The sequence below is a fragment of the Muscardinus avellanarius genome, assembly GCF_963383645.1.
Source record: "Muscardinus avellanarius genome assembly, chromosome: 3".
NCBI lineage: Eukaryota > Metazoa > Chordata > Mammalia > Rodentia > Gliridae > Muscardinus > Muscardinus avellanarius.
This window is the reverse complement of record NC_137788.1, coordinates 50,398,980-50,411,909: the sequence shown is the minus strand read 5'-3', so window position 1 is coordinate 50,411,909 and position 12,930 is coordinate 50,398,980. Positions and strand designations below refer to the sequence as shown.

At 47.5% G+C, this 12,930-nt stretch overlaps 1 protein-coding gene across 1 annotated transcript; it reads left to right on the top strand.

The window, feature by feature from the left end:
- Positions 1-11,513: 11,513 nt before the first annotated feature.
- Positions 11,514-12,479, top strand: TACSTD2 (tumor associated calcium signal transducer 2; the record flags this gene model as incomplete). The annotated part of the gene is made up of 1 exon (XM_080690889.1): positions 11,514-12,479. The coding sequence occupies one exon, from the start codon at positions 11,514-11,516 to the stop codon at positions 12,477-12,479; it is 966 nt and encodes a 321-aa protein (XP_080547015.1).
- Positions 12,480-12,930: the final 451 nt, after the last annotated feature.

The window sequence follows — 12,930 nt, the reverse complement described above, 5'->3', positions numbered from 1 at the left end:
GCCAGGTGCTGCTCTAGGCTGAATGAAGGTTGGCAGACTTCAGACTACTGGCCAAATTTTATTTTTGTATGGAATATGAGCTAATAATGTTTTCTACATTGTTAAAAAGTCATATATGTGTCTCCATAATCATCACAAATTTTGGTCCTTATCCCAGAAGCCTAATACCTCACCTTTTACAAAAACAGTTTGTTAACAGCTTGCCAAAATGTCTGACATGGACTAGCTCCTCATCCTCACAATGACCCTGTGAAGTAGGTTACTATTATTATTCCCATTTCACAGATGAGCAAGCAGAGGCAGGGGAAGGTTACCTGATTTACTAAGGCCAGATAGCTAGTAAATAGACAAGGCAGCATTTGAACTCAAGCAACTGACTTCTGAGATCTTTGTTTTGGTTTTGGTGGTGTTACTGGTAGATATTTTTGTTTTGTTTTTAGTACTGGGGATTGAACCCAATGGCAGTCTACCTCTGAGCTACACCCCAACCCCATTTCATCTTGTTTTTTTATTTTAAAATAGGTCTCACTAAGTTTCTGTGGGCCTAGCTGTATTGCTGAGGCCGGCCTTGTACCAAGTACTTAAATTACAGGCATGTGTCACCACGCCTACCTCTGAGTTCCTTCTTAAGATCAAACTTCCTAGTGTTTTCACTAACAGGCTGGCTGTGTTGCCTTGAGCAAGTCATTTCATTGTCCCTGTTAACTGAGGAAAAGATAGGATTGTGTGTGTGTGTGTGTGTGTGTGTGTGTGTGTGTGTGTGTGTTACTGGGGGTGGAACCCAGGGTCTTTTCTACCTCTGGGCTATACATACTCTCAGACCTATTTTATACTTTATTTAGAAACAGGGTCACTAAGTTGCTGAGAGCCTCACTAAGTAGCTGAGGCTGGCTTTGAACCTGTGAGATCCTCCTGTCTCAACCTCCCAAGCACTGGGGTTACAAGCAAGCGCCACCATGCCCAGCTGAAAAGATAAATTTTAATCAGAGATTCTAAATTGAGGGAGAAAAACTCCTTAGAATGAATGAACCTCAGGGCCCTGTGCCACTCCCACGGAAAACTGAATAAAATCTAGGGTATTGTGCACAGCTGCATTGGTTAGAGGAGAGGGACCATCCAAAACCATCCAAATGTGGTGCACACTTGTAATACCAGCATTTGGGAGGAGACAGGAGGATCCAGGTTTGGGGCTAGCCTTAGCTACTTCGTGAGGCTCTCCGCAACTTAGTGAGATCCTGTTTCGAAATAAAGAATAAAAAATCGGGCTGGGGGTGTAGCTTAGAGGTAGAATGCCCCTGGGTTCCATCCCCAGTACTGCAAAGAGAGAGAAAGAGAGAGGGGGGGGGAGAGAGAGAGAGGGAGAGAGAGAGAGAGAGAGAGAGAGAGAGAGAGAGAGAGAGAGAGAGAGAAAAGAAAAGAAATAGACTCTAGGACCACAGCAGCTTAGCTCTGCTGGTCTGGCTTTCATGATCTGGCTTTCATGGGAGGTCCTCTCCAGCTTCAGCATTCTTCAAGGTTATGCACTTGGGTTGTCATTTTTGTCTCAATTATCATCTCTTAGGTTGTCCTTTCTACCCTACTGTTACCTATTGTAGTTGTCTTTGTAAAACACAATATTCTCTATTGGTTTGGGTTTCTCTCTACCCCTCAAAACACTGGATATTTGATCAATGAAAAAAGTGAGAAAAAAAGATATGCTTAAGAGCAAATTAGGTTTCTTGGCTGGTGTATTCTGCAACTCTAAGAAATTAATCCCCATATTAGTAGGGAGGACAGAAGCTGTGGTTTATAACCCTTTATTGTAATCATTCGTCTGTTCTTAGGTTGAAACATAGGTAGTGGTAGTTACTATGAGGACTCGGAGCGTCTCAGAGCCAGGGGCTGGGTGCTATTTTGTTTGCATCCCTTAGTCTAGTGTAGGCCTGGCACATGGTAGGCATCTGACAAAAGATGCCTGGCCAGCTGCCTAGATGGATGAATGAATAGAGGGATGAATGTATCAAGAATCAGCAGAGTAGGTGGAGAGTGGCGGTTCGGGATGAGAGCACTTAGTTCCATTGGGTCCTGGCTGTCTTCCAAAAGGCTTTGGAGGGCAGTTTCTTGTCCCTGACAGTCATGACTTGAAAAGTTACAACTGATCCTCAGCTGATAGAGCCAGGCCTGCACAAATGAATCCAGAGAAATGAATCTCCTTTCTGGCATCCTACTTAGGCCAGAGAAACAGTGTGGAGTTGCTTGTTCATTGTCTTGGGCCCATACATCCCAGAATCAGAGAACAATAGCATCTCCTCTTTCTCATCTGTCTTATTCTTCCTAGACTTCCAACATTTTCTTCTCTCCCACTCTTCTTCACCTCCACTTCCATCTCCAGTATGCCTCATGAATCCTAAGAGCTGACAGAAGGGGCGGAGTCCAGTCCTCAACACACTCAGCTCTGGATAGATGTGACCGGAGACCTCTCAGGATGGAGAGCCACAGAAGCAGGAGCAGTAGGGCTATCAGGGAGATGGCTGAGGTGTTGGACATTTATGCCCATGAGAAGGACAGCCAGGATAAGGACAGTGTGTCTCTACCAGGGACACTAGGAAGACCTGTCCAGCTCTCTTGCTTTGAACAAATGGCTCTTCTGCACTAGGCTACACCTTCTTCATTTGCAGGGCCTGCCATGCCTCCACTGACCTCCCCAAAGGGTGAGGTTCAGCTCAGATGTCAGATGGTGAAACCGGAAGTAGTGAGATAAAGTCAGCAATAAAAAAATAATAACAAATAATAATAATCTCCTAACTGGGCTTCAGTTGGGAGATTATTTCTCCCTCCTACACTCTACTTCATTTGAGCAGCTGTTGGCGAGGTTGGGATATAGTTTGAACTTTTACACTAGTAATTCTTTTGTGGAGTTTCTTTTAACACTTGGGTTCAGGAAAGTCATATAGTGTAGCAGCATGGTACCCCTGAAAGGGAAGTCCCCCAGGACCAGACACGAATGAGAACAAATCCAGCTCTATCATCTACTATCTGTGTGTTTTCATCTGCACATACAAGTGTCCTTTTGCCTGAGTGTCCTTATTCATAAAGGCAGAATAACAAAACCTACTTGGTTTAGGTGTTCTAAAGCTCACATATCATAATTTATCAATAGTACATGAATATTGCCCAGGACCCAACTATTCCTAGGAAAGAGAAAATAAGTAGATTTTGAAGGGTGAGTTTGGACTACTCCTACCTTTCTGGGCAAATGAGTAGAAAGGTGAGACAGGAGGAGTGAACCTTCACAGCATCTCAGGATTCTCCGCTGGCCTCTGCCCACACTGCCTCGTCAAATGACATCATTTGCTGGTCCAGGCCATTGGCAGGAACATTACCCACCACCACAGGGTTATGAGGTTGGCACAGGAGAAGGATGAAGAAATAGGGATGTTGAGTTTATAGATGACAAGAGAAAAGACAGGAGAGAGAGAGAGAGAGAGAGAGAGAGAGAGAGAGAGAGAGAGAGAGAGAGAGAGAGGAGATGTAGGGAAAGGAGCCTGGGGGCAGAACTGTCTTCAACTGAGTTGAAGTAACTTAGTAGTTGAACCAATGAGTATGAAAATCGGTGTCTGAAATCAGAATCATGGAATCTCCCCTAATGCTATGATGAACTTTCTAATGGAACTGCTTGGGCTGGGCTGGGCTGTCTCACCAGGAGGGAGGATGGTTTGGTATCCTAGGTGGCACATAAGTACCTGTGCAGGGAATTTGGAACAGGGATTCCCCCTTTGGGAAGGAGATTGGAATGCACATCCTCTAAGACCCCCTTCAGGCATCTTACGGTGCAGCACTTGGGTTCGCACAGCCTAGAAAGGTGGGCTAGTTAGGGGTGGCAGCAGCACATTTGAAACTTCCGGTCCCCTGCCTACATCCAGAACACTGGAAGTGCTTAGAAACAACAAGCACCTGTTTGCCTCCTCAATGGGACTCCCCATCACCTGGCCAGCCCTGGGAAAGGAAGCCCAGGTGACTCATCTACGTGGGCTCTAGGACTCCAGGACGCAGGGACAAGATTTCACAATCCCTTCTCAATCATTGCCAGATCTCTCCAGAAACTGCCAGCCCAGTAAGATTAACAACAAAGAAGCACACGTCATGGGGTGTTTTACTGGCTTTCCCCACTGGAAAGCTCTTAGAAGAGAAGCCAGCTATTCCAGAGGGATGGAACAGAATGCGAGGGGCCCCATGCATGGTTTGCAACTCATATACAAGGAACTCACCAAGAGAGAAGAGTAAGGACAGGGATACTGAGCTGAAACCATGGCAGACTTTTAGGAGGAACCACAGTCACCTTTCAAACCCAGATGAACGGTAAGCACCCAGTGGAACCACAGACTTCATAGCTAGATGCTCCTCAGAAAGGTGTAAGAAGTCAGGTGTGGTGGCACATGCTTGTAATCCCAGTACTTGGGAGGCTGGGACAGGAGGGTCATAGGTTTGAAGCCAGCCTCAGCAACTTAGTGAGATAGTTTCCAAACAACAACAACAACAAAAAATCCATGTGGGATAAAATGCCCTGGGTTCAATTCCCAGGAACACACACACACACACACACACACACACACACACACACACACACACGAACAAAAAAAAAAAGAGAGAAAGGAAAATCAAAAAGGAGTAGGGCCCCACCCAAATGAGCAAGTATCAACAGAAAAATGTGTTGTCTTGCTAGAAGAGTGAAAAAAAAAATTCAAATGCTCCCTGGCCAGCCAGGACCCAAACCACACCCCACTTATCATCCTAACATCTTTGCCCTACTCTCACTCATTCAAGGTCTTTCATCAAGACACTAAACTGACATGGAAAAATGGTTTTGTCACCAGACATGGGTTCAAATTCCTTCTAGGCTGATTCCTAGCTGTGTGACCTTAAGCCTCAGCTTCCAGCTTAAGTGATTGGGAACGATAAAATTAATTATTTTGTAGAGTTGCTGAGAGATTAAAAGGAATTTAGAATATGGCAATCAATCAATGGTAGTTTATACTAGTAACAGAAACTATGAAAATGGAGAAAAAGACACATGGAAGCAAAACCAAAAATCCTATCCCTAAATATTTCATCCTAAACTTTCTTTGTGGGATTGACTTAATGTGATTTTTAAAAAAATTCTGAACATCTTCAGCAAACAAGAAAATATAGGCAATGATCTATCCTCTGGCTCTTGCAAATTCTAATATTTCACAAAATTTGAGTTACAGTTCTTTTGTTGTTTGTTTGTTTGACTGTACCCAGAGGTGTTCCATTTCTGAGCTATAATCTCAACCCCATTTCATATTTATTTATTTATTTACGGTACTGGAGATGGAACCCAGAGGCATTCTACCTCCGAGCTGCACCTCCAGCCCTATTTCTAATTCTTTATTATTTATTTATTTATTTGGTGGTACTGGGGTTCCTGGAAGCCCTTCTACCTCCGGGCTACACTCCCAGACCTATTTTTACATTTGTATTTGGAAACAGGGTCTCCTAAGCCAGCACGCGGCTGGCTTCGAACCTGCGCAATCCTCCTGTCTCCGCCTCCCAAGCGCGGGGATTACAAGCATGCACCACCACGCCCGGCTGTCTAATTCTTTATTTTGAAACCAGGTCTCTCTGAGTTGCAAAGGGCCTCACTAGTAGCCGAGGCTGTTCACGAACTGCAATCCCTCAGCCTCCTGAATGCCCGGCTTCATTTTTTATTTTGAAACAGAGTCTCACTAGGTTGATGAGAGTCTTGCTAAATTGCTGAGTCTGGTCTCTCAAACCTGCAATCCTCCTTTCCCAGCCTCCCAAGGATTGGGGTTATAGGCCTGTGCCACCACACCCAGCTGAGTCACAGTTCTAAAGAAATGAAATGCAGAAGGTACAGTTGGGCACCCCTATCTATTCTCTTCTCTGTACTCCACTCTCCAGGTCCTGGATGGACTTCCTCTTCTATGTTCTGTTTCTTGGGGCCTCCTTCTATCCTGAGCTGACAGTCCCCACAGCTTCTCCCTCTATACTTCCTGAATTTTTGCTGAAGAACCACCTGCTTCTCCAGGGGTCCAATAGCCTCTGGGGAGGAAGGAAAGCCCTGTTTGGTGCTCCAGCCTGGTCTAGTGTCTCAAAAGAGGCTCCTTGTAGAGCTTGAGCTGATGGTGGTCAGACCTGAAAGAAGAGTGAGGAATATGCCCAACGCAGCCCAGGCAGCCTCTTAGACACTGTGTCATGGGGTTCTTACATCTATCTCTAAGAAGTAACTGCTGTTTCTATTTTGGAAAAACTGAAACCAAGGGAAGGACCTGCTCAGAGTCCACAGGTAAAGAATGGCAGCACAGACTCACAAGCCAACTGTTTTTTCACAGCAGGATAGAAGCAACAGAACCATTTCCATGGCAAAGTATGAGGAACTGGTGGTTAATGACATAGCTCTAGGGTTTTCAGGTGTGGGCTCACAGCCACGTTCTAAGCGGTTTGCTGTTTGTTAATGCTTTATGAACACAGAACTTTCCAAAAATATTTGCACAAAGAAGGGAAAGGAAAAAATTTTTTTTCTTGTTACGGTACCAGGGATGAAACCCAGGGACACTGTACCTCTGAGCTACACCACTAACCCTAGTTTTTAGTCTTTTTATTTTTGAAACAGGGTCTCACTGAGTTGTGAAGGGCCTTGCTAAGTAGGTTAAGACTGTCTGTGAACTGAGATCCTCCGGTCTCTGCCTCCTGAATGCTGGGATTACAAGCCTGCACCACCATGCCAGGTGCAAGAAGGAGAAATTTTAAAAAGCCCAGGAACAGGAGGTGAGACTTTAGTCTCTTTAATCCTGTTAATTTCATTTTTGTTAATTCTATATACACTTGCAATCAGGAGACCTGGATTCTGAATATGGCCTAACTACTTACGAGCATGTGACCATGGGCAGGTTCTCCCCGCCCCCTCCCAAGATATTTGTTTCCACATCTGTAAAACAGGGATAATAATAACTTTCCTGCCTACTCCCCAGGGGTGTTTAGGGAGTCCAGAAGATAATGGGATACAATACACCAAAGCACTACCTCCATGTAGATATTGTATACATTTCTGTGTCCTGGGAGTCAGGCAAAGGTGAGGGACTCTCAGCATCTCTCCTCCCTAGTACCCAATTCCTTGGATTTGATCTTCAGCAGCGCCTGTAATCACAGGCTTTGTGAAGAACTCTTTAATGGTCTCCAAGCATTCTCACATTCCTGAGATAGCTGATAAGAATAGCTAAGATTGTTCTACTTAGTACATACCAAACACTGTGTTGGGTGTTTTGCATTCTTTATCTCAAATCATAAAAATAATTCTGAGTGATAAATATTGTTTCTTAAATTAATTAAACACAGTGTGTGTGTGTGTGTGTGTGTGTGTGTGTTGTTTTTATAGCTCATACCCCTTAATATAAAACTCACGTGTTGGTCTTATCTTACACCAAAGAGAATTAGGTAATCACTAAGAGTTCATAGAACAGAGCATATGAATAGCAGAAGTAGGAGGTTCAGTAAGGAGAAATTGCTTGTTTGTTTGTTTGTTTGTTTGTGTTGCTGGGGATTGAACCCAGAGGCATTTTATCTCTGAGCTTCACCCCCAGCCCAATTTTTTATTCTTTATTTTGAAACAGGGACTCACTAATTTGCAGAGGGCCTCACTAAGTAGTTGAGGCTGGCTGCTAACCTGAATCCTCCTGTCTCAGCCTCCCAAATACTGGGATTACAAGTGTGCCACCATGCCCTGCTGAGAAAATGTGTTTTTAATAACAAAGCATGCAATCATTTTTTTCACAGACATTGGGGAAATGTGAGCATTACTCCCCCTGCCCCATTTTACAGTGAAGGAAACTGAGGACCAAAATGCTGAAAAAACTTGCTAAAAACCACACAGCATGTGAGTGTTTTGAAGCCAGGATTTGAGCCTGTCCAACTGATCCTAACTTCACTTTCTTTCTACCACATGCTGTGCCCTGCCTGCAGAACTCCGGCTGCTCATGGCCTCACCAGACCACATCCCTCTTCCCTACAGGCACAAAGCCAATAAAAGTTGGGGATCATACATAAAAGCAAAAGTAACACTCAGGGCATTATTATCAAGTCTTCCTTGAGACTGGGTGTTGGGAGGGTGGGTTAGAGCAGGGATGGACACGTAAGGCTAGGGGAGGTAGTAAGATTTAGATGTAAAAGTACTGAAATGGTCCACCATGAGCACTCCTGGAGGAGTACATACATACTGTAACATTCTGGGCACAACTCAGCATGAATTATTCCAATACACACCCCTTAATGCCTCTCAGATGGGCGTGCTAGGGCTACAGGGCTCAGATGTGGTTCCTGCCTGCTTATAAACACTTCAAAAGCCTGAGTTGATGGAATGCTTTTGTTAAATGTTTAAGAATTAAAATTTAAAGGTAAGATAAAGCTAAAAGGTGCTATTTTTCCAAACTAGGCATGAAATGGATGAAGGGAGAAATCAGAACTGGTGCTATGCTGACTTTAAGAACCTATCCTGTTTTAGAACCACAGCAGTTAAGGAAGAGGTTTGGGGCATTTGAGGATCTTCTTAGGCTCACCACCTTCCCACAGAGGATATGGAGCCTGGGCTCCTTTTATTCCTTTCCTCCTGGAACCTCTGAGTAGTGGCGTAGAGGCCTCAGAGAACTCATCCCAGTGATGCACGTCTTCTGGGACTTTCTTAGCTAAGTAGTCCACACATCCTTACATGTATTCCTGAGCCTTGATAACCCTCCCCCATCAGCTTTGTCAGCCTGGAACTCAGTGGAATTTGAAAATCAGGTGGCTCTGTTAATCAGAGGGCACTGGCTACCTGGTCCATTGCTGGGGAAGTGCGAAGACAAGATCAGTAGTTTAAAAATAAATATGCAATCCAACCTTTTTACAAAATCTAGGAGTTTCAAAAGCCTTAGCTTCTACTGTTTTATCTATTTAGACTGATTTCAGAATAACCTGCGAAAACTCTATTATACCCATTTTATAGATGGAGACGAGAGTGGAGAAGCCCAGAAAGGTAGTGTGTGCTAATCCCAGTATGTAGAAAATTACAAAGACACAGAGAAGACACCTATTCCTGAGTGGAGCAAGGGGAATCACATCAGAAAAGGCTGCCTGGAGTTGACCCAAGAGCTGAGTAGAAAACACAATAATGTGCTAAATAGATGGAGAAACTCCAGGAAGGTGACTTTGCAAAGGCTTGAAAACATGAGGAAAGCTGGAGGGGTAGCAGGAGCAAGATGACAATGACAGTCATGGCAGCTAGCACCTCTCTATTCTTTACACCTGCAGATCCTGTCTGAACCGGAACTCTTCTAAGCAGTTTATCTACATTAATTATCACAGCCAACCAAACCGTAAGCTAGGTACTTTTATTGTCTCTATTTTATAGATGACACAGAGAAGATATGTAGCTTGTCTATACGGTCACAATTGAAATGTTATCATGTGCTAATTCATTTATTTATTTTTGTGGTACTGGGGATGGAACTCAGGGGCCTTCTACCTCTGAGCTACACCCCCAGCCCCGTTTTCTATTCTTTTATTTTGAAACAGGGTCTCACTGAGTTGCAAAGGGCTTCACTGAATAGTAGCTGAAGCTATGTTCAAACCACAATCTTCCTGTCTCAGTCTCCCAAATGCTGGGAATACAAGTGTACGCCATCATGCTTAGCTCTCATGTGCTAATTTAAGAAGTATGAAGTTTATCCTAAGAGCCAAGAGCACATACACACACACACACACACACACACACACACACACACACACACACACACTACTAAGCTTGAAGCATTTTCAGCCTAGAGAAGATAGGCACAGATCGGTGGCTGAGAATCTTCTCTGAGCCAGAGTGGCCTGGGGTGGATGGAGGAACTGAATCTGGCTATTGGTCCAGAGAAACCCTGGGCAGAGACTATAGGGAGAGAGAGTGCATAGAGATGTTCTCACCCCTCCTGGTGTTGGTCAACAAGAAATTTTCCCTCACTTCACAACTTCCTTTACCTGTAAAAGCAGAATAATATGTCTCCATCTACCTGCCTCAGGAATTGCTTGAAAATTAATGGGGCAGAGGCCCAGCTGGCTTTCATGTGTTAAACAACACCTTTGTACTGGTGGTACCCACATTAACTGCTGAATATATAAAATGTGCTTTGATGGAGGACTGGGAATAATTATAGCTTGCTAATTATTGTTAATTTTACCATGGCTTCGGAAACCTGGACTTTCTCAGTAATTCAAAAAGAGATTGAGACCCCTCTGTCCCATTAAAGGAGACACACACTGGTAGGCTGGCAATTTCTTTCATTATGTGCACAGTGGTTGAGGTCTGCTCTTTGAGGATCAAATTCCACACAGAACTCCTTATAGTCTTGCTGGCTCTTTAAGAATGTGTTCCTTCTCATCTCCTTATAAAAACTAAGTATAAGCATAGTGTGTGTGTGTGTGTGTGTGTGTGTGTGTGTAGGAGAAAAAATGTTTGACAGAATTTTTAATACATTGGACACCAGGAAATTTGGTTCTACTGGAGATGTGCTGGGTAACAAAACTGTTTTCTTTTTTTTATTCTTTCCTCTCTTTTCTTTCTTTTTTCTCTTTTTTCTTTCTTTCTTCCTTCCTTCCTTTTTTTTTTTTTTTTTTAACGTGCTGAGGGTCTCACCAAGTTGCTGAGGCTGGTCTCAAACCTGCGATCTTCCCATTTTAGCCTCCTAAATACTGGGATTACACGTCCGGCTCAAAACTGCTCTTTTTAAACTTTAGATTTTGCATTACTTTGTTTCCACAACATTTAAGATCTCACGACTGCCAAGCCAGATACCAAAAGACCCCTCCCAGGAATCGGAGGAAACTGAAAACTGGGAAGCTTTCGTGTGTAAGCCGCGCCGGCCACCACTTATAAAATGGGTCTCTTAGCCCAAGCCTGCTGCTGCTGTCGGGGCTGGAGGATGAGATACAGCGAGTGAGCCTAGAGCTCTGCTAGAACGGGGCGAGGGGCTGGGTGGGGGGAGAAGAGAGAGAGTGCGAAAGCCTGGCGGGTGGGGCCTGGAAAGGGGAGAGGGAAAAGGCAGGCGTGTGGGGCCGAGTGCGGAGAATGCACAGTCGCGGGTGGCCCTTCTGGATTCCAGGGACCCCCGCCCGTAGAGCGGCGGGACGCGGAGGTCCCCATCCTGCAGCCGCGAGGGGGCGGCGGGGCGGGGCGGGGCAGGTGCGGGCAGCCACAGGTGAGTATCGGTTCCCCCTCCCTCCTCTCGGTGGGGAGGAGACGGGAGCAGCGTCCCCGCCCCGTCCCATCCGGGCTGCGCCTCCGCGGGGCCGGGAGGTGGGGGGATGTGTCACCCCAGCCGGGGCGGGTGAGTCGCGGCAGAACCAGCCGGGCAGGTCGGGCGGACTATAAGAGCGGGAGGGAGCGGCCGGGCGGCAGACGCCCGTGGACCGTCCCCGTCGCCGGAGCCCAGCCCGCCGAGCCTCAGCGCCCGCGTCCGTCCGCGTTCCTCCGCCCCGCCATGGCCAGGGGCCGGGGCCTCCCGCCGCCGCCGCCGCCGCCGCTGCTGCTGCTGCTGCTGCTGGGCGCCGCGCTGGGCTACACGGCCGCGCAGCCCAACTGCACGTGCGCCACCAACAGGATGGCCGTCTGCAGCCCCGACGGCCCCGGCGGCCTCTGCCAGTGCCGCGCGCTCGGCTCAGGCGCGCTGCTGGACTGCTCCACGCTGACCCCCAAGTGCCTGCTGCTCAAGGCGCGCATGGTGGCCCCCAAGAGCGGCCGGCGGCTGGTGCAGCCCAGCGAGCACGCCATCGTGGACAACGACGGCCTCTACGACCCCGAGTGCGACCACGAGGGCCGCTTCAAGGCGCGCCAGTGCAACCAGACCTCCGAGTGCTGGTGCGTGAACTCGGTGGGCGTGCGCCGCACCGACAAGGGCGACCGCAGCCTGCGCTGCGACGAGGTGGTGCGCACCCACCACATCCTCATCGACCTGCTGCACCGCCCGGCCGCCCGCGCCTTCAACCACTCGGACCTGGACGCCGAGCTCAGGCGGCTCTTCCGCCAGCGCTACGGGCTGCGCCCCGGGTTCGTGGAGGCCGTGCACTACGAGGAGCCCACCATCCAGATCGAGCTGCGGCAGAACGCGTCACAGAAGGCCCCCGGGGACGTGGACATCGCCGACGCCGCCTACTACTTCGAGAGGGACGTCAAGGGCGAGTCGCTGTTCTCCAGCAGCCTGGACCTGGGGGTGCGCGGCCAGCCCCTGCAGGTGGAGCGGACGCTCATCTACTACCTGGACGAGAAGCCCCCCCAGTTCTCTATGAAGCGCCTCACTGCCGGCCTCATCGCCGTCATCGTGGTGGTCACGGTGGCCGTGGTCGCCGGCGTGGTCGTGCTGGTGATCTCCAACCGGAGGAAGTCGGGGAAGTACAAGAAAGTGGAGGTCAAGGAGCTGGGGGAGTTGAGAAACGAGCCCAGCTTGTAGGTACCCGGCCGTGGGGGCGGGGAGGGGCCAGGACTGTGGCTTTACCCCTGACCCTTGAGGCCTAGTGGAGGCCTTTTCCTCCCCCAAACCTGCTACCCTGTCCCCTCTCCATTCGCACCAACTTTGATCGATAGGTCCCGGTCTCAGGGTCACTTCTTTTTGACTTCCATCTTGAAGGAAGTATTTTGTAAAATCCCCTCCCTTTCTGTCCAACAACAAGAAACTTGACTCCAAGAGTTAAGACTGGCACAGAGCCCAGTGTAAGGAGAACCAAACATCTGATGACCCAGCCTCTTTTGCAAGCGATGGGATCCACCCCAAAGGCTGAAAGGGGTTTAGATGGGAAACTCATTTCAGCACTTTTACTGCCTTGGGTTTAAGTTATTTGATGTGCTTTTCTGTACTGTGGTCTTCCCAAGGAGAAGAGGAGCTTGTTAATTGGACCTGTGGA